The following is a 21,081-nucleotide window of genomic DNA, read 5'->3' as shown; positions in this document are numbered from 1 at the left end:
CAGCCTTCTTCCCTGAACAATTCTGGCAATTGCGTCGGTTTCCAGGAAATATAAATAGCTACCCAGCCATCTGGAAGCAGCCCTGGGCTGGTCAGCAAAAGGTCTCTCCCAGGCTCTGCTCTATTTCTGCTGGCTGCTCAGTGCAAATGCAGAAAGTATGAAGGAGGTGGCACAGTGGGACAGTCCCCCCCAGGATGCAGAGCAGCATGCTCAGGTCTTGCTCTGACCTCATGTCAGAGACCATCTTCACTTGATCCTGGAAAAGGCTGCTGCCGTCAATGCAGGGCCAGGGCTGCACCAAGCCAAGATGCTCAGCCCCTTCCTGGGGCACCCACTGGCCTTCAAGGTGCTTCAGGAGAAGGACAGGCAAGAACAGACCCTTCACTCCATCATACTTCACTTTTCTTCATTTTATTCTTTTATTTGTACAGCTATATTTTACAGAATGCATTAATGCAGTTTAGACACAGCCCAAACCCTGTCTCCCGAGATTGTTTATAACACAAGCATGTAAAATAAGACCAAAAAAACCAAAAACAAAAAAATAAAACATTCCCCGATAGAGAGTTCCATCAAAACTCCTTTTGCAACATCAGGCTGTACCTTGAAGAAACTGAGCTCAATATAGTCCATACATTGAAAACTTCCATTGAAAAGAAAGGCACCGTGCGAAACCACATTTTACATATATACAGACTGAGAACTAGAACAAAAAAAAAAAAATTACACTTTATTATTATTTTAAATTCCTTCTGCAGCTTTGTTGGTTTAATACACACTTTTTTGTAAATTGTAAACCTTCACTTGCAAAAAAATACAAATACACTGATGCATTTAGACAAAATATTTTCTTACTTGTACAGATGCAATACTTTAAAATATCTCCTTAAGTGCTCTATCATAATAAAGATTCTCAGAGTGGCTTCTGCCTGCAGAGTCCAACTGAGCCTTTAATGCATTTTATATATTTTTAATATAGCTTTTTTTAAAGGTCTATATATATTTATTTTATATATATATTTATATATTTATATCTATATATATTTACAACTCTGCCATAGATTCCTTCACCTTTGGTTAAAAAAGTTAAAGCCCTCTCTTTAATAGCATACTTTCTCTTTAAAAGAACACACATTTTGCATACAAAAGAAAAAATCTGTTCCCATAAATCAACATTACATTCCTCATCTTCAAACGGCAAAGGCTGTGAAGGTTAGACTCCAGAGTTTATCAACACTCCACTGCACAGACATTTAAAATGACTATTTTTACTTTTTACGTTTTATATACAGCAAGATCTGAATAATTTTATTTTTCTTTTTGTTTCACATAACTGGGAAAAATAAAACCCGTGTATTTGTAATTTTTTTTTTTAATTTCTAATGTTTTTCCACCTATCTGCACTATGGGTTTAGAGGCACTCCATCATATGATGAATTTTTTTTTTTTCTTTCTTTTTTTTTTTTTTTTCTTCCTTTTTCTTTTAAAGTGTTGCAAGTATCCTTTGGACAGCTTCTCCCCCCCGCCCCAAGATGACCTCCTCCTGGGAAATCCTGTGCCTTCAGCAGGCCTTGGGGAGCTCCGGAGGCACCTCGCTCGCGGAGATGCGGTACTGCACCTTGGTGTTGGTGATGGCCCCATGCTTCTGCCGGAGGTGAAGCCGCAGCTGGCTTTTGTGGCGGAAATGCAGGTTGCACTTCTCACACTGTGGGGTGAGAGGCGAAGGCAGAGGGTGTGAGACGTGGTGGCAGGGATGGTAGGGGACATGTCCTCCCCTTCAGGGTGGGGGTCCCGCAGCAAACGCCTGTTCTCTGTCAGCTACCCCAGGGTGCTGCTTCCATTATACAGGTGGATGAGGGAAAACTGGGGACATGATGGGAAAAGCACCACCCGGGGGCACCCCATCCCAGGCTTTCAGTGGCACATTTCGGTTTATGGGATGCACAAAGGCTGAGGTCCCTTAGGAGAGGATCCTGGCTCTGGTGGATGTAGTGCCAAGCTCCTTATCTAGATGCTCAAACCAGCTACAGGGCTATTTCGGGAGCTGCTTTTGACCCCTGCCAAGCTGGATGGCCCCAGAGGGATGTTTGGATGATAACCCCTGCTCCGATTCCCTCTCTAGCAGATGGGGAAAGCCAGAAAAGCCTCAGCAAAGAGCTGGAAGCACCCAGGGCTGCAAGAAAGGCAGGGCAGGCTGCTTGCTCGGCCTGGGTGCCACCGGCACAGGGGACCCCAGGCCAGGCTGTCTGCTCCTCTCCCCCATCCCCACACAGAGCGGGTGGCTGTAATTTAAGCCACAGCTATTTGGAGAAGTGTGACCTTCTTCCAGATGGGGTGGAAGAAAAGAAGAGCAGCTAACATGTACCCAGCCCGGGCTGCACGTCAGTGTTTCCAATGCAGCCATTCATGACAAAATACCACGTCGGCATTGGCTAATGCACAAGAGGGGGACGGGGTACAAGGAGCAGTGATGTGACCTTGGCATGGGGCCTCATGAAGCTGGCGAAGGGCATTAGGGTGCTGCAACCAGCCCACATGATCACCCGGTTGTCTTCCCAGCCCCCCAGGTTTGGCAGCATATTCCCCCAGACCTGGCTGAGAGACATGGCCCCCCCCACCCCCAAAAAAAAAAGCAAGGTCACTCACATGATACGGTTTCTCTCCTGTGTGGATTCGAAGGTGACTTTTGAGGGTCTGCAGGTGCCGGAAGCGTGTGCCACAGATCTCACAGGGGTACGGCTTCTCCCCAGTGTGAATGAGCACGTGAGCACGGAGGTGGGCCACCTAGAGAGAGCAGTATTGGGTGAGGACAGCCCCAGGGATGAGGGCACCCCACTGGGAGCAAGGGCATCCCACCATAAGCAGGGTTCTGCCCAGCTGCCTTTTTTTGGTCCAAGCAGGACCTGCAAATTGTGGCCCTGACTCCCAGCTAAAAACCATGTGTCCAAGGTCTGATATCTCCAATCCTTACCAGCAAAAGGAGGAGAGGAGCTAAAACCAGCAATCAGGCTTCCTACTAAGCCAAACTGGCCCACGTGGACCTTAGGGACCCTATTTTTCCCACAACACCACGGGAAGAGCTGCCCAAGGCAGTGAGTATGGCCCGTCAGGCTCCTCGCTGCCATGAGGCATCACTGGTCCAGTCACGCCCCACCTCCCCAGGCACTGCAGGTCCCAGAGGCCACATGCACCTGGACAAATCTGGCCCCGCAGGTCTCGCACTTGTAGGGTTTCTCTCCGGAGTGGATGCGTGTGTGGGTTTTCAGGTTGGCCGGTCGGTTGAACTGTGCCCCACAGATGTTGCAGCGGTACGGCTTTTCTCCTGCAGAGCCCAAACAAAGGGTGAGGGATTAAGTACAGGCATGCTCAGCCTCCATGATCCATGATGCTCCCCAAAGCTAAGTCCCTTCAGGTGCCAGACCCCATGGCATGAAGCACTAGCCCTGACTCCTGTCCCTTTTGGAGATGGCTGTGGACAAGCAGCATCAGTCAGGACAACTCAGGGTGTCCCCACAGCAGGATGAGCTCAGGAGGTACCTGGGCACCACAGGTACTTTTTCTTTTTTGGGTTTGGAGTGCAGCCTTCAGGGCAAGAGAGAAAGTCAGGCAGCTCTGCCAGTGAGGATTAACAGCATTGCTCCTCCTGGCCCTGTGACAGTGGCTGGTGCCTGTGTCTCCCTACAGCCATCAGTAAGACTTGCAGGGCCACCTGGCTCCCTTTGGGCTCCTCATGGTCCCCAGAACATCCTGCCTTGGCCGTTTGTCACCTCTTTAGAGGAACAAAAAGAGCTGATAGAGCAGAAAGCCAAGGTATGCCCAGCGACCCAGCTCCCAAGTCATTATTTGGTTACAATCACCGCTGCTGGCCCCCAGAGATGGGGGAAGCTGCAAAAAGGTTTTAATTAGTTTCTTTAGGATGGTTGAAGATGGGCTCGATATGGAGTGGGAAACATCCATTGTCTATCCCTTCCTGCCTTTTTCTTTTGTTTCCAGGCTTTGACCCCACGTACCCTCGAACTCTGCCCTGGCATTTGTGTCGTCTCATTCACCTGTGCAACCCTCCTGGAGCTCAGCTGCAGCTGAGGGAATTTATGTCTAATTCAGTGCAGGAACACTGAGTTGTCAGCATGGACTTCCCTTCCCCAGCTAGTGAACTGGCTGTTGACATGTTAAGCATTAATAAAAGCATGAAAAAAAAAAAGTCCCTAGGTTTGTCAGCAAATGACTAAACCCTTAATATCCCCTTCCTTTCTCAGCTTTCATTGTGCTGATTCACAGAGTCCATCCATTCACAGATTTTCCCATCAGCAGAGTTTCTGCCAGGCTAGATATGATCTGGATTTCTAGGATGTAGGAAAAAAATAATCCCAGACCCCTCCTTAAATGTTATTTTGATTTTAATTTTTTTTTTTTAAGTCTACCACAAAGTAACCTGGAGGCCATGCATCTGATTCCAGCCATGCATTTTGCAAGATGCCTTTAGAAACAGTAATGCCCAGTGCTTTACAGCAAAGGAGCTTGAGCTCCATCTCTGCTGTGAGGCCAGGCAGCATCTCCTCAGTTCCCAGGTTTGGTGCTTTGCCCAAGGGCTCCCTGGCAGTGCCAAGAAAAGCACCTTGCTCTTCCCATCAGGGACAACTTGTGACACAGAGCAGGGGATGCTGGACCTGGGATAAACCCAGCCATAAACACCTACATGCCCAGCAACCCGCAGCCTCCCCAGTAAGTTGTCCCTGTGGCCAACGCTGTACCTGTGTGGACGGTTTTGTGGCTGGCAAGGTTCCCCTTGTAACGGAAGGAAGCCTGGCAACGGTCACACTTGTAGGGCTTGTCACTGTGGACTTGCAGAGAGTGTCTCTTGAGAGAGGCCTCCTCGGAGAACCGGCAGTCACACTCGTTGCAGAAGAAGGCTCCATTCTCTGGGAGGGCAGAGGAGAGCAATGAGATGGGCAATGCATGGGCCAGCTTCTTTGTATGCCATGGGATGGGTTTGGGATGGTGGAGAGGGGCAGCCAGGGCAAGTGTTGGAAGAAGCTGAATGCAGATGTTCACGGGCAGCAGTGCTTGCACCGTGCCGTTACTTCCTGACCTCCTTGTGCACACAGCAGCAACATGCATGGCTTGAGAAAGCAAAGTCATCGCAAGCCATCTCTCCTTCAGTGTGACACAAGCTGCTTCTAAGAAGCCAGCATATCACCTGGACATCTTTCAGAGAGGTCCACAAAGGCACCCAAGTTATCAGGCATCCTCCAAAGGATGGATGCTCAGCTCTGGGGCAACTCCAGCATCTTTAGAGGTCTTAAACCTTTACATGTACAGATGTCTTCCTTGAGCATGGGAAGTCCATCACCATCTGAAGCACAAGGCAGGTGCCCCCAGTAGGAGGGTGCCTAACTCTGAAGTGCTGTGCGTAGCTTTGAGCATCACCACAGTGGGGTTCCCTCTGTGGATCTCTGCCCACACCACGGGTGACAATTCTGCATTCCCGCTCCCTGAGCTACAGGCAGATGGGTGCACAGATACGTGTTTCTTGGCTTGTGGAGTTTTGCAACAAGATTGCAAGCCTCATTATCTGCATTTCTCCAGATATGCATATTGGGCTCCCTGATAACAAAGATATCATGACGGACACATGAGCCACACCATCTTGCCCAATCCCCATTAGGGTCATTACATCTGCCAAGCTTGTTCTCCTGTGGTTCTGGTGGGGTGGGGTGCACTTTGCTTCCTGTCCTTAGCTGCCAAGTTTGCAGCAGGTGACTAACTCCCTGCACAAGGTATGTGGATGGTGTTGGGGAAGGAGAGGAAGGAAGCAATTCCCATAAGCATGTGTCCCTCAAATGCATGCACAGAGCTGATCAGCCAGTTGAGAGGGGACTGTAAAGCACCTTGGGATCCACCAGCATCAGGGAGAGGCCTGAGTGCCCATTTGGACACAGGGCACTGTGTGGATGGGTCCCCAGACTACACAACCTTGCCTGCTGGTTGAAAAAGGAGACCAGGGATGCAAGACTCACCGCAGCTGGAGTCAGAGTATTCAGACTGGGTTTCCCCCATCTCCTCTCCAAAGTTTGAGCCAGGGGTGTGAAGGCACATCTCAGCATGTTGTGGGGACTGGCAGCCACAGGAGCTGCACTTTGACGAATGCATGTACAGTGGGGACTGCCCTTCGCTGCTCCGGGGGGACCCATCCCGGGACCTGTGGAAGGACAGCAACACACACAGCTGTGAGAAAGCTCTTGCTGTGCTTGAGCTACTGGGCCCTTGTTTGCACCCTTCGACACGAGGGACAGCCGTTTTGTATGGGGACACTTTTGTGGTGAGATGCACAGCACAGCCCTGATCCCTGAGCCTCAATCCTTCAGGTGCCCATCACCAAATGACCTCAAAGCTCTCTAGGAACATCCAGGTCTAGAGGATAGCATACTGTTCCCTGGTCGTTTGGCTCTTCCAATGCTTACAGCCAAACAAAAGCTTGAGGCACAGGCAATCTGGTGAAAACCAGGCTGGGAAAATCCAGGCTCCAGAAACAATTCAGAGCCACCAAAGTGAGCCAGGGATTCCTGACCCACTGTTCTCAATTGCATCGCCAGTTCAGGCTGGCACCGCTACGGTGGGGACGGCTGGCACCTAGCCGATGTCACTGGCAGTGCTCCACCAAATGCAGAGGCTTCCACCTGCTCATGGCTGGACTTCCCAGTCCAGTGATACAGATATTTCACACACTTCCAAACCCTCATCAACAATGCAGGGAGTCCTGTCTCTCACGGGGATGGGGGGTGGGTAGGGTGGGGAAATCTCACCTGTTAACGATATTGTTGAGTCTGCTTGCTTGCGGGATAGTAGAGTCTTCTCCATTCACGCTCATCTTGGTGGGGGATTGCACGCTGAGATGCTCTGGCTCCATGGACTGCTGGCAAGTGGACATGGGCATGTAGGTGCGAGGAGAGAGGGTTCCCATCTCATTCTGGTCAGCACTGTCTTGCTTGGTGTTCTGATTGAGAGAGTTGAGGACTATGAACTTGTACTTCTTCCAGTTGCAGGCTTTGGGGTCTGTGGGGCTCTTGGTGAAGAGGGAGCTGGAGTTCTGGCTGATACGGGCATTCTTGCTGCTGCTGGACTCGGTTGGCGAGTTGGGCTGACAGTCTGACTTCTGGGGGCTCTGGGGGCTGATGAGTCCCTTGCGGTCCAGGGGGGTGTTGGTGGGCTCAAAGTGCTGGCTGATCTCATCCTCTGAAGAGGTCCGCTCCTCTTCTTTGGCCACTTTGTCACAAGAGAAATAGGCATTGTTCCGGATCGAAGGGACGACAGGTTTGGGGCCAGAGGCTACGCTGTAGTGCATGTCGCTCCTGGCTTCTTCAGCAGCACCTTCTTTTGGAGCATAGATGGTAGCGTGGCACATGTTGGCCGAGATGTCAGTAATGGTTCTCATGTACTCGGTGGGGATTGTCCTGGAGCTGTCACATGGCAGGATCCTCTCCTTGGGGAAGGCACCTGCCCTCGAGAGTTCGGAGAGAGGCATCCTCATCTCCCGCAACTCATCATCCACAAGGAAGCTATTTAGAGGGAGAGGGCTGTATCCATGATAGGAAATGGGGGATCCAGACAAACTATTGATCAAACCAGGTGCAAAGGCCCTCCCATTGCAGAGGGACCCATTTTGGAGAGGCATGCCATTCTCAGAGACATCTCTGCTCCGATACGCCATCACCTCTGGGTGGCTCAGCATCCGTCCAGCCAAAAACTCTTCCCTTGGGCTCTTCACAGCAGAAACCATCTCCGCTTCACTGGAACCAAGAAAAAAGTAGGGAGATACAGTTATTTTCAGCCCATAAGGATAAGTTTGCAGATACTTTGTCAGTTTTCCTGTCTCCCACCCAAACACACCATCCCAGGCTCTCCAGCGTTCACTCATGGCACTCACCTAGACTTGACAAACCTTCGGCAGGTATCAACCACGTGCTCCATCTGCAGGTACAGTGCTGTGGTCATCACAGCCATGATATTGTTCTCCCTCAAGTTCAGGCGGGATGTATACATGAAGTCCAGGAGGATGCAAAACCCCTCAGGGTTAATTTCAGGATCCAGGTTGATGACATTCAAGTTGCACTTGAGCTGGTCAGTGAAGATGCTGTAGAAGAGGCCACTGCAGAGATGAGACAGGAGAAAAGATGAGTGTTATGACAATTCAGCAGAAGAAAGGAGAATTTGTCTGAAATCCCTTAGCACAGAGGGGTTCGTGAACGGGAAGGGAGGAGGAGGCAATTACAGAATTCCCTGAGCTTCCCCCTTATTATCAAGCTTGGTTTCTCAGCTTAGTAAGCGACTTCTGCACTGCACTTTTCGCAACTGGAACAGCCTGCTTTTAGATCTCACCTGCTCAACAACTCCCCACTGCCTCCATTTAGAAATTCCCCCTTTTTTTTTTTGTTGCTGTTCTTACCACCACCCCCTTCCCACTGTGACTCATTTCTTTCAGAAGCCTCTTGGGGCATCCATGCTCACTCTTTAACCAGAAGGAAAAAAAAAAAGGAAATGTTGGCAAAACATGTTTCAGATGTCTTAATAGTCAAACCTTGGCTTTTTCAAATCTTTATACCTTGTCAGCAGGAGACCCTGGAAGGCATCTGCCGTAATTCAACTGGGCAATGGTGGGATGTTAATTAGCATTCACTAGGAAGCAATTCCAGCAATCCTAGGAGCTGGAAAGGGATTTCAGACCCCACCAGGCTTGCAAAAAATCAACAAAGGTGGGTACAGCCAGCGGCCTGGAAGCCAGGGAGGAATAGCTCTAAAAATAGCAGCAGCAGGGGACACCACAGTCACAGACGACTCGCTCACCCCAGCGAGCATCCAGCCCTCCCTCCCCTCTCCTGTCCTGTGCCTGCAGAGCATTTGTGCTCTGCCTTCAGGGATGTGTCTCTTGTCTGCTGTGCTCCTGTTTGTCTCCATGGGCTGTGTGTGGGCAGATGTGGGCATGCAAGGAGGAGAGAGGTGTGAGCATGCAAGGAGAAAGGTGTGGGCACTGCACTGGAGGCGAAAGGTCTCAGCTCTAATCCTATTACAGGTACAAATTTCTTAGCAGCCCCCTTCAGATCTGCTTCTCTGCCTCTGTTTCCCTGTCTGTAAACCCCACGAGCCACCCTGAGGCTGCAGCAGTGTTGCTGGTGGCCAAAAGCAGAGGGAGCAGGGAAGGGAGGCAGGGAGGGGACCCTGCTCTCACCTGCAGGCCATCAGGACTGTTTTGTGGGCTCTGAACTGCTCCCGGTTCACAATGATGACAACGTCAGTCAGGATATCCCGGCTTCGAAGGCGGTTGAGATTGAGGAGGACATCGCTCGCGTGGCGGGTGAACTGGATGCAGCTGTCTGCTGGTGAGGCCATCTTGAGTCTGCTCGAAACAGAAGCAGGAGGAGGATGAGAATGGAGAAGTAGCCAGGCAAGTACCCTAAACCCAGCAAAAAAACAGCTGGTGCTCTGGGATGTGCTCTGGGATGGCCAATTGCCGCTGGTAGGGACAGCACCAGCTCCTTGGTCCCAAGGCAAACAGCCCTGCACCATGCCAAGCACCTGCCAGGCTGCTCAGTGAGGTCTCTCGGCCAACAGCGAGACCTAGCATGTTTTCAGTCCCACCCAGCAAGTTGGCGGGCAAAGGCAACCAGACCCTCCTGAGGATTGGCTAACCAGCTGCTCTTTCACCCTGCCTCACCCATGGCGGCTCCACCCCAGCCCACTCCTCCCACCACCACTCAGGTTCATCTCCATGAACTCCCAACACAGCTTCCTAGCCTTCAGATCTTCCTCAGGAGCCATCCCCCTCACCCACCCGCTGTCTGGCTGTAAATCCATCCATGGGAATCAAAACAAGCCTTAAGGTCTCAACTAAAGCTGAAGGATTTCAACATCTGGAAAATCGAGCCCACAGTGGAGCACCAGCCCTCACCCACCAGCAAACTACTTTCCTGCTCTCAAGTGGTGGCTATGCTGGAGAAGACCTGTCCACAGTTTCCCAATGAATTGGTGGTGGCAATGAGGAGTAGAACTCATCTAACCTGCTGGGCTGCTACCCACACCGCAGCCCAGTCTCTCCCAGTGAGCAAGGCTTGGGTTAGTCGAGGAACACGAAGCCTTCCCCCAACAGAACAGCCATTGACCGATCTCAGATGTGTCCTCCCAACTAGCAGCCAGGAGAACCCACATCTCCCTGTGCCTGAAGTTTGGGCTGGAATCTGCATCTTCAGCACCAAATTTCTCCATGATCAACCCCCTCCCACAACCCTGACTCCTCCTCCTTCCCCAGTGGCATATGAACGTACAGTATTTTCTACAGAGCAGCTGCTCTCCCGAAAACAAATTCCAGCTGGGTCTAATGAAACATTTCATTCAACATGGTAAAGGAAAGCAGGGGGTGGGGGGGGTTAGGAGGGGAAGCACAAAATTTAAATTTACATACCCAATGCCTCAATTCACAGTCCAAAAGTTTCTTTCAAACCTACAAATAAAGCACAAGAAAACAAATGCCACATTAGCTGGTAATTATGAATTGGCCATGGCAGGACACAAGCCTGCTGTTTCGCTCGAGTATCAGTTGGATAAAAGCTAGAGATAACAAACCTTCTACTCTCCAGTAAGGTTAACATTTGTTTCTTCCGGTACAGTACGTTCTTATCACAACCACAGGCTTTGAGAATCCAATCATAGCTTCTTCCACACCCTCTAGCCCAAACCATGGGCGTATGCCAAGGAGATTTTAATTTCCATGACTCAGGAACTTAAAGGCAGGTGGAGAAGGGAAGTCGAGCGAGAATTTTCTCACCACTTCTTTCAGAGATAACTCTTCCCCTGCCAAGATCGAATTCCCGGCCAGTGCCACATCCAAGACCAATGCCATATTCCCAGCACCTCGTTAACAGGTATGACTTACACACAAACATCTGCTGCCACTCTGCTCAGAAACCTGGAAAGAGCCTGAATCCAGCCCTCCAAAACAGCTACTGCCCTTCTCGGAATACCCACGCGCTCCAGCCACCAGTGAAAACACTCCGGGACGGGACTGCCAAACAGACTTGGGAGGATATGGGCGTCAAGTACCAAAGTGACTTGGCCAGGATCACATAGGAAGCCAGTGGCGGGGACGGATGAGGACCCAGAACAAACGCCTTCCTCTGGCTGCTGGAAAAGCCTTCCCCTAAACCACAAGCTTTGTCTCCAGCCACTGGCTTCATGGGCAACGTGGCTGGGGCAGCATGGCAAGAAAACCTAGGAGTCAACTGCCTTCCAGAACTCACACTATTACTCCCAAATTTACTTAAAACCAGCAAAGACAATTGGCCTGGCACCAACAAAGGAAGAAGGTCCTCAGGTAGCCACCCCAAGCAGGGAAAAGTGCAATAAAAAAGTGACCAACAAACCCCAAAACCTTCATCATGCTATTTTGAGGACTGACCCCAATAACTGGATGGAGACAGCAAGGCAGCCAGCACTTGCAGAGAGCCCATCCAGTCCTGTGAGGACAAGTGTTCCCTTCCCTCTCCCTTGTGGGAGATGCACAGTTCTGGAGCCAAAGGTCCCCTCACGTCCCTGGAGATGCAGGGGTGGGACGAAGAGGTAAGATTTAAGGCAAGGTATCACACACAAAACCCAGCGAGGTGTCTTAAAGCCCCATTCCAGCCATCAAGTGCAAATCTTCAGAGCCGCTCTGAGCCTGGCTAGCTTAAAACTTTACGCACACACAAAAAGTGACTCATTTCCCAAATACTGCAGACTCTGACCTTTCTGTACACACTCGCTGCCAGCCGCTCGCTACCGTCAATCGCAAGCCAAGGGACTCAGACGGCACTCTGCAAGGAGCCCAGCATGCATCCGTGCGTCCATACGAGCGGATGTATGCATTTGGGGCAGACGGGTGGCATCCTGACCTTGGCCGTACCAGCAGACATGCTCCGCTGGGCTCCCGGGGACTCACCCGGGTGTCATAGACATGGGGAAGTGACCCATCCATAAACCAACAAAGTTGCAAACTGCGAGATGAACTCTGCGCCCCTGAACATCACGTGAGAAGCCGTTGCTCTGTCGCCAAATTCCCTGACTCAAGCGAGGCCGCAGCACTGCCTGGAGAGACACCCAGCTCCCCTCCCAGAGCAGGACCCCAGCACAGCCCCCTCCCCACCCTCCCAAATTATCCCTCCCCAACGCAGTGCTGCTGCAACGCCCACGGCCACTGAGCCGGGCAGGTGCATCCCGAGCAGCTCCCGGCTGCAGGATGTGGGCATGCAAAAGGGAAAGGGACCTTCCTTCCCCTCGCTATGCTGAGCCGCATTAACCCTGTCCCTCCCGGCCTCTGCACAGCACCAGCTCTGCACCCCAGCATGGGAGGATGCTCTGACCAGAGACCAGCAGAGAAGGGGACAGCAACAAGGAGCAGAGACCAGCGATGGGGAGTAGAGACCACCAGGACCGAGCATAGTCTTCTCCATCCACACCCCCCTCAAAGCCCATGAGGCTCCCCCAGGCTCAGCTGGGGCCAGAGCATCACCCCAAGCCCCCCCCAATCCAGTTTTCCTGCTCAGTACCTTGCAGGTGTGGGCTCTCCGGCAGTGCTCGGGGATGCACGCCGGGGCTTGCTGTGCCCGGAGAGGAAAGTCTGGGCCAGGCGCGGGGCCCATGTCAGGGGTGGCCACACGGGACTGTCGCTGCTGCTGCCTTCCAGGAAGGCAATGGGTCTGCCCCGGCGGTTCAGGGAACGGCCCTTCCCTGCCGGCACCTCCCCGAGAAAACCCATTCCTGGAAGGGAGCCCAGGGCTGGCTCTGCCCTCCCTGCAGCCGGCTTGGTGAGCACGGGGAGGGCGCACCTGCGTGGGGGGGAACCCTTCTCAGCAGCACCCCACGCGAAGGGGAGACCCTCACAGCTCCTCCACCCCAGGGCAGAAGGGAGAACCAGGGATTCCCGCATCCCATCCATCTTTCTGCCATGCACAGGGAAACCCCTCCGTCCATCCACTCTCCGAATTATAGGGACTCCCTTTTCATCCATCCTCTCCCACCCTGTGCACAGGGGGGACTCCTTGCCCCTCTACCCCTCTTTGCATAGGAGAGACCCCATGGTCTTTGCCCTCCTCCCACCCCCAAATATATAGTCTTGGGGAGGGCACCAATCACTCCCCGGCCCTTGGCCCCAGTCTCCTACCCCTCCAGAGCCTGCAGCGCCGACTCCCTCTAATCAATCACCCCAGAGGGGTGGCTGGGTGAAGTCTCCCTTCCCCACAGCCTCATCCCACACAGTGCGCTGAAACTGCCCGCCCAGGGGAAGCTCCATCCTGCCCCCCGCTTCCTCCCCAGCCCCAAGGGAACATCCCCTCTGCCTGCCAGGGCACATTGCCAGCTGCCTCTCCACCCTGCCAAGGCATGCCTGGTTTCTCCTGAACAAGGACCAGAGGGACAACCAAGAAAATGGGGTGGTGTGGGGGACCCCTCAGGCACAGTCATGGGTGTTACAAGCCACGATGAAGAGGATGGTTTTGGCTGGGGGAGTGCAAGCGCCCAGCTCGGCTTTCCTGATGTCATGGAATCAGGGGGCACTAAGCATCCTTTAGCTGTCACAGCAGAATTTTATTAATTTAGTAGCTTCTGGTTGGCGTCTAGGCCAAAACGTGGCTGGGTTAATAATAACCCAAGAAGAGATCGAGAGAAGTCCTAGCGCACGGTGTCAGCACAGATCAAAAGCAGCATCACTAGTGCAAGCCCTGTCGTATTTTCCATCGTACCCTTCTGTGAGCGGATTGCACTCACTCTATCGAGCAGTCTCTGCTAACTTTCAATCTGATCCAATTTCCTGCCAGCAAACAAATGTTTCTAGGAAATGCAATACATTATCTGGACGGGTTTATTATCAGCATTTGGAACCAGGAAAACTGCATATTTTCTTGAGCGCTGCAGGGAACTTTATAGTTTGTACTTCAAAAGAGGGTTTAAAAGGATTGCCCTTGAAAGCTGGCCCGGCTCAAGCCTCCACATTGTTTTGGTCTTTGCAGAAGAAAATGCAGAGGAGGGGGGGGAAGCATACTAAAGCTGTCTCCAATGTTTTCCACTCAAGAGGACTCCCCTGCCCTCTGTGGAGCCAAGCTCTGATTGTGAGGCAGAGGCGGTGCGTGCCCTTGGGAAGCGAGGAGTCAAGCCTTCTTCAGCATTTCAAACGACCCCAACCAATTTGGCATATTAATTTTTCAAGGGAAGGCAGGAACCGTGTCCCAGCTGAAGTCGAGGGAGCTACTCCAGAGAGCAAGGAACCTGCCCCATGCTCTGCCAACACCAAGCCCTGCACCAAGGTGTTGACCAAACGGTGGGGTGCTGACAGAGCCAAGTATCCCCAGCAGCTGAGCCGGGTCCCTGGCCCGGCTGGGCTCAGAGGAGGTGTCCCATCATCCCCACCCTGTACCGGGGCAATAAATCACCAGCTGGCACCAACCCCCCCGCCACCCTGTCTCTGTCCTCCTGGGGCTGAGGGTGGCACAGCTCATCTTGGCAGTGAGGGACTGCTTTGGCATCCCGCCTGGATGGGACAAGACACATATGCAGCTTGGGGTCCCTTGGCCGGAGGAGAGACACTCCGTCACTCCTATATTTAGCCAAACAGATTTAAGGAGACTCATTTCAGAGAGTGCCCAGTCCTACTGGACACGTTCTTCAGGACCCACTGTCCTGCAACGTGCTTGTCCCATGCTCTCTCCTCCATAAAGAGGGGTCCCACATTCCTTCTGGGCACTTGCTGTGCAGCCCACAGGCAGCACAGTGACCAGGAGAAAGAGGGGGAGGAATACAATATAGCCCAAAAATTTCTCCCCTTGCCCAACGCCCTTAGCTCTCCCTGTGCTTTAAATGTGAAGCTCCACTGAGATTGCTGAGGTTTTAAAACGATCCTGAAGACTACACACTTGCTGCAATTTAGGGGTGTGTATCTTTTGGCTGCCAACGTCCTGCAGCAATGGGAACACAGAAGATCTAGCATGGATTTAAAAAAAAAAGAAAAAAAAAGTGGGGAGGACTACATTTGCAGTCTAAATTTGCAGTCTGAAGGAGTCTACTGGTCAGATGCTGACTTTTGGATACTCATCTAACCAAACTGCAAACTGTGAACTCCTGAGGTTTGCCAATGCCTGCTGTAAACATGGAAACCAAGTGTCACTTTTTGCCAAACAGAAGAATGGTTTAAAAATAGAACTAGAAAAGAATACAGGCACTCGGCATACAGGGCTCCCGTTTATAGACTCCCATGCTACTATAAAATGGAACAAGAGGTTATGAGCACACAGGCAACTTTTCACCAAATTTAGATTTTACAAACTTCTCAGAAACCTGAAAACAACATTTCAGGCTCCAACTGAACCAGTAAAAGCTCTTCGTGTGGAGTTTGCAGCCCAAACGTTACAGCACATTGACTAAAACAGGCATGAAATGGTTTTTCAACCTCAACACCATAAATACATGAAGGTACATAAGCTGCACACTGAGAAATGCACCTACTGGTTAGAGCTTCTTTTTACTCACCTATAGACTTTGTAACAAGATTTTCTTTTTAATGGAGTATTTACATAAAATGAGAGGATATTCACCCCTGCTTCTATAACACAGGACTGCCTCACAAAGTTTTACCACCTGTATTTGTAATGGGTTTTTGAGGACAACATTACTGCTTACTGAAAAAAAACAAAACCAAACCAAACACCGTTCCTACAAAGTAATATTAGGCTGCTGCCATCAGGGGCTGAAAGCTTCACCCCCTCAAAAAAACCCCCAAAAACCCCAAAGCATAGCTTTACAATACATCCTAAATTAGGCAGAAATTCAAGGGCACATTAACACCACAACTCGGAAAGATTTTCACATGTGATTTCATGACCAGACCGGAGAGGACTCCATATGGAAATGTCAGTGACTTTAATAAGCGCTCAGTTGTTTCCAATTAGGCTCCTTAAGTAAGTTCAGTGGCATCCAGAGTTTCCTTTGCCACCTTCCTCCTAGCTGGCAAGCATTTTTTTTTTTTCTTTTTTTAAAAAGCAGTTGATAAACATGTTCCCACTCTCCCGAGACTCCCGGCTCCGCCAGCCCCTGCCCTGGCCGGGGAGGAGGGAGAAGACACGACACTAGATGGCACCAGTTAGCTTTGCTGAAGGAGCAATTTTTCCCCTTGGAAAATAAAACATCCCAACCAAACCTGGAAAACATATAATTTTGTCGATGTAATTCTGTTTCTCTTAAAACGCGTCTGAGCAACATTATTTTTATGAGCTTTTCCAGCCTTGTTTTGAAAAACTTAATGTTTCTGCTAGGTTTATTTTTGTCTCATCAGACAACACTGAAGTCCTCCCAGCGCTGCAAACAGGGATGTCTAAAAAGTATCATAAAGACTTTTGACTCTTTTTTTTTTTTTTTTTTCTTTTTTTGGGGTGGGATTTGTAAGAATCACTTCTCATTCCGACTTCTTCCTTCGCAATAATAACTAACCAGTTAACCTCCACTTCCTCTCCCAATATTGACTCAGACAGTCAGAACTGAGGGGGATTGGAAACTGGAATTGAAATGCATCCCAAGAGATCTTTGATCTGTTTTGCCAGTCAAAATTGAATGCTCGGAGATGAAGTCTTTTCTTACTGGAACAATGTAATAATCCATTCTTCTGGAAAATTGCTAGACACCCTCATCAAGCCTTTAATGGCTTGATGATTCGTTTCACGGGGTAAAAATTGCCATCTATAACGTAAGTTTTTAAACCTGAGATCCTATCATTAGGAGAAAATAACTGAACCTCAGGTTCTGCCTCTCCGTGTATATATGAGAGGTTTCCCCTAAAATATTTTTAAAGCAATTTTTGAACTGTAACCCCCCCCAAGGACGTCAAGAAGCAGCCTGTATTTGCTCTTAAAGCACTTATCCTTTAAACCTTTGGAACAATACGGCAAATAATAATTTTTAGAGCATTTAAAACCTCATGACAGGAATCAATAAGCATCCCCAGATCGAACGAGGGCCTGATCCCATACCCGGCCCTGCTGACACTTCCACTGGCGCAGGTAAGAATTTGGCCCCAGACAGAGATTTTGGACCAACGCAGCGCTTCTTGCTAAGCCTCATCTGTCTGGCCCCAGCCTCCCTTCGCACTGATCCTGCGCCTACTGGAGTCAGTGGAAAAAACTAACCCAGGCCGGGTTTGTTTTTGTTGTTTCTGACTCATGATTTTAAGCCCAGATTTGCCTCTTCCCTGGAAATGCAACAGGGGGGTCAAAGGCAGCTTTTTAGGCACATCTGAGAGGCCGCCGCAGATTTTTCTAAACAAACGCCTTGCTTTCTGTTTCCCTCCTTCCCAAGAGGCGATTTCATAACATTTCATACTGTGACTTTGCAAACTAAAGGCGGAGGGGGCGGGGGGGGGGGGGGGGGGGGGGCGGCAGGATGGCGAGGCGGAGGGGCGGCGAGGGGGGGGTGGGGGGGGGGGCGGCCGGGAGAGGTCGCTGCCGCCCGACCACTAAAGTTTTCATAACAAAGTTGGGCTTTTTCGGTTTTGTTTTGCCTTTTTCTTTTTTCTTTTTTTTTTTAAGGGGGGGGTTAAAAAAAATTATATATATACAAACACAAAACCACACACCTAACCAAAAAATAAAAAGCCTCGTCCCTTCCCCCATTCGCTTTTGGTTTTTTGGGGGGAGCCGGAGGGAGGCTGGGGGAGCGCAGCGGCGCGGGCCAGGCGCGGTGCGCGGGGGTTGCGCGGCTCTCCGCGGCCGGCCGCGCCGCTCGCTCCAGGAATAGCGTGTGGCCGGGGGCCAGCCCCGCGGCTGCCGGCGGCAGATTTACGAGCGCCTGTCGCCGCGCCAAGTCCGCCGCGGTAGTAAACACAGGGGAAGGGCTGTGATGGGGGCACCGGGGGGCTCCCCCCGCCCCGCAGCCGGGACCCCATCCCTTACACGGCTGCACACCATTTTCTCCCCCGGCCGCCTTCCTCCCGGCGGGGGACCCCTCTCCTCCCCGCGGGGGTTGTTTATTATTATTATTGTTATTATTATTATTATTTTGAGCACTGCGCGTAATGGTCAGAGTTGCTCCATACACTTTCCGCCCCCCCTTCCCGAGCTTTGCATCGCGTTTTATTTCCCAGCCGGCAAAAGCCCGTCGCGGCCGGCCCGGCACACACCGTCGGGGCGAGCGCAGTTCCGCCCCCCCGCCCCGGGCCGCCGCTCCGCGATGCTCCGGGGCCGGCAGCCGGCGACGGCCGAGCCTCCCCGCGGGCTCCCCCCTTCCCCGGGCAGAGAAATGCCGCAAGTCTTCTCCATCACCGCCCGTTGTTAGCCCGGGGCTTGACAGATCACGGCGCAGCCCCGCCACAGGTTGCAAAACGCACCAGCCGTTTCGCAGTTGCATCGGGGACGGAATAACAATAATAACGATATATTAATCAAGATAGAGTGGGGGGGGGAGGGAAAATGATGCGGAAAGGCCGGAGCGGTGGTGCCCGGTGCGGCCGAACCCCCGCGCTGCCGCCAGCCCCGCTCCGCGGCGGCTTTTGTGCGGCGGCGAGACGACAACAGCGACACAACACGCACGAAAAAAAAAATTAAAAAAACAGGAAAAATAAGAAGAAGGGGGGTGAAAAAAAAAGGGGGGGGGGGGGGAAGAAAAATAACACACCCCGACCGAGGGATCCAGCCATTGGGAACCGACCCCGAGTCACGCAAAACGCCAGCAGCCCGGCGGCCGCCAGTCCCGCTCGCCGCCGTCCTGCGCCCGCGGGGCGGCTGCAGGTGCAGAGAGGAGCCGCCGCCGTCCTCCCCGTCCCCACCCGGCCGTCACGCGTGCGGGAAAGCCAATAATCCCAGATAAGCGACAATCCCCGGGAGAGGACGGCGAGGGGAGACACCCCCCCCCCCCCCCGCCGCGTCCCCTTATACACGCTCCCAGCGTTAAGACATGCAGGCACCCCTATTTTTCTCGCTTGACAGCGGGCAAGGAAGAGGGGGGTGTGTTTGGGGGGGAATTAAATAAATAAATGAGGCAGAAAAAAAATGTAAAATGTTAAGGGATAATAAAAAAAAATAAATATTGAAGGGCTGTCGGGGCACCTGCCGCGGGAAAGGGGGGGAAGGAAAGAGGGGGGGAAAAAAAATGGGTAGAAATATATAGAGGCGGCTCCGCGCCAGGCGTCGGAGCGGGGCAGGGAGGGAAAGAGGAGGGAAAAAAAAAAAAATGGAGAGAAAAAAAAAAAAAGAGCGAGCGCGAGAGAGAGAATTAAAGGGTAAAATCGGCCGCGGCAATAGAAGCAGCAATCACCTGGTCTCCGGGCTTTCCTAGAAACTCCTTGCATCACCACTTCTAAGAACCCCAGTTCTAAGAATCAACAGAGCCCAATTCTCGGAATTTGAGCTGCAGACTCTACCATTGCGCTAAGCATGGGGAGGGCCACGGACCTCCCCCCGCCGCTCCGCCGCCGCCGCCGCCGCCCTCTCGGGCCGCGGGCACCCCCCCCCCCGAGCCGCCCCCATAGGGGGCGGCTCGGGGGGGGGGTGCCCGCGTCCCGGGAGGGCGGCGGCGGCGGCGGGGGTCCCATCGAGTCGCCCTCCCTCCCTCACCCCCCCCTCCCCATTCCTAATGGTCGCGCCCGGGTGGTGGGTCACGTGGCGGCGGGTGCTGTGTGTGACGTGGGGGCGCGGCGGGGTGGCGGCGCGCGGCCGCGGAGCAGCGCGCGCGGCGCGGAGCAGCAGCAGCAGCAGCAGCAGCGGGAGCAGCGGCGGGAGCAGCAGCGGCGACAGCGGCGACAGAGACAGCGACAGCGGCGGAGGAGGAGGAGGAGGAGGAGGAGGAGGAGGAGGAGGACGGGGGTCCCGGGTGCAACTCCGGGCTGTGCAAACACACATCCCCCCACGCCCCCCCACCCCTATTCCCTCTCCGAAAGCGAGAGAAAAGGAAGAAATCTGAAAAAAAAAAAAAATACGCCTTCTATTTTTTTTTTTTAAAATATGATTTTTACATTTAATTTGGGGCGGGGGGTCACTTTCGCGTTTAAAAGCAACCCTACCCCCCTAAAAAAAAATACAACCCAACGAGCAAAGCCAGGATCCTGCTGCATTGCACTGGATTTTTACATTTTTTAAGAATTCTTTTTCCCACAATCAGCTTTTTTAATAATTTTTGCAAACAGCCACGCTCAGCTCATGGCCTCCGACGGGGATTTACTCTTGGGGAAAGAAGCTTTTTCCTTAAAGATCCCCCCTCCATGTGTTCCCCTTCCCTTTTTCCTTTGCGTTTTTCATTTTCATGTTAATTATTTTTTTTGCCAGGACTCTCCAGACTAGAAAATTTTTTTTTTTTTTTTTTATCCATTTTCTCTTTTCCTTTCCAGGACTCTGGAGTGGTGGGTTAATTCTTTGTAGCTGTTGTTGTTATTGTTGCAAAATAATCTGTAAGTCTGTAAATACTCTGCTTGTATGGAAATGTCGGACTGTGCTGGGGATGCAAAACCGCGTTGGGTTTTCTGGAAGGGATTTTATTTCGGCACTTTTTGCCTATTGCTGGGCAAAGGCCTTTGCTGGGAGGTGTGGGATGGCTGGGGGGGAAATAATGCAAAGCCTTTTCAATCCATATTTCGGATGGGTTTTGCAGGGGGCTGCAGAAGGAGGGGGCCCGTCACCCCAGCCTTCCCCCGGTCCTGTATGGAAATGTATCACCCTGTATGTAAATCCGTTGAGATTTCTGCCTCTATCGCCCAGCCTTGCGTATTTATTTCAAGCGGGCCTGCTGCGAGGGTTTGTCTTGGGGGGGTGGTGGTGTGTGGATCACAAGTCTCATTTTTCTTTCCCTGTCGTTTTTTTGGGCTGTGAGGTGCTGCTGTGGCAGGGAGCAGGGGGACGGCACGCTCCAGGCTGCGATGGCATTCCCAGGCCATTGCAATTAATAGAAATTTGTTTACGAGAATAACCACTGCAGGTCACAGTGCCCTCGGTCCACTAATGCAATTGCTCAGAGCTACTGCTTCAGCCACTACTGAGCCCCATGGAGTGGCCACCTTGGACGCAAAGTCCCCGAGTGCTGCCTTTATTT

General features: G+C 51.9%; 1 protein-coding gene across 3 annotated transcripts; it reads right to left on the bottom strand.

Moving 5' to 3' along the window:
* Positions 1 to 395: 395 nt before the first annotated feature.
* On the bottom strand, positions 396 to 19,436 carry BCL6 (BCL6 transcription repressor). 3 transcript variants are annotated; one of them, XM_074834005.1, is made up of 10 exons: positions 19,315 to 19,436; positions 10,454 to 10,492; positions 9,224 to 9,391; positions 7,925 to 8,146; positions 6,804 to 7,787; positions 6,018 to 6,199; positions 4,752 to 4,919; positions 3,192 to 3,322; positions 2,647 to 2,784; positions 396 to 1,705 (listed from the first exon to the last, which is right to left on the bottom strand). In XM_074834005.1, exons 3-10 carry the CDS (start codon positions 9,382 to 9,384, stop codon positions 1,562 to 1,564), a joined length of 2,130 nt encoding a protein of 709 aa, XP_074690106.1. In that variant the 5' UTR covers positions 9,385 to 9,391; positions 10,454 to 10,492; positions 19,315 to 19,436; the 3' UTR covers positions 396 to 1,561. The 3 variants fall into 3 exon arrangements, with proteins under 3 accessions (XP_074690106.1, XP_074690108.1, XP_074690107.1); XM_074834007.1 differs by lacking the exon at positions 19,315 to 19,436 and adding an exon at positions 18,676 to 19,296; XM_074834006.1 differs by lacking the exon at positions 19,315 to 19,436 and adding an exon at positions 10,615 to 12,053.
* Between the last annotated feature and the right edge of the window lie 1,645 nt (positions 19,437 to 21,081).

Source organism: Strix aluco, chromosome 9, assembly GCF_031877795.1.
Source record: "Strix aluco isolate bStrAlu1 chromosome 9, bStrAlu1.hap1, whole genome shotgun sequence".
Taxonomy (NCBI): domain Eukaryota; kingdom Metazoa; phylum Chordata; class Aves; order Strigiformes; family Strigidae; genus Strix; species Strix aluco.
Note: the sequence above shows the minus strand (reverse complement) of the source record. Positions and strands in the feature narration are given on the sequence as shown.

What these genes read in the sequence shown, in the direction of transcription:
- BCL6 (XM_074834005.1), bottom strand. Translation starts at nt 9,384, where the DNA reads ATGGCCTCACCAGCAGACAGCTGCATCCAGTTCACCCGCCACGCGAGC. An exon ending in ATACTCTGACTCCAGCTGCG is followed by an intron (nt 4,920 to 6,017) that starts GTGAGTCTTGCA and finishes CTGCCCTCCCAG; the next exon opens with AGAATGGAGCCTTCTTCTGC. An exon ending in GCGGGGCCAGATTTGTCCAG is followed by an intron (nt 2,785 to 3,191) that starts GTGCATGTGGCC and finishes TGCTCTCTCTAG; the next exon opens with GTGGCCCACCTCCGTGCTCA.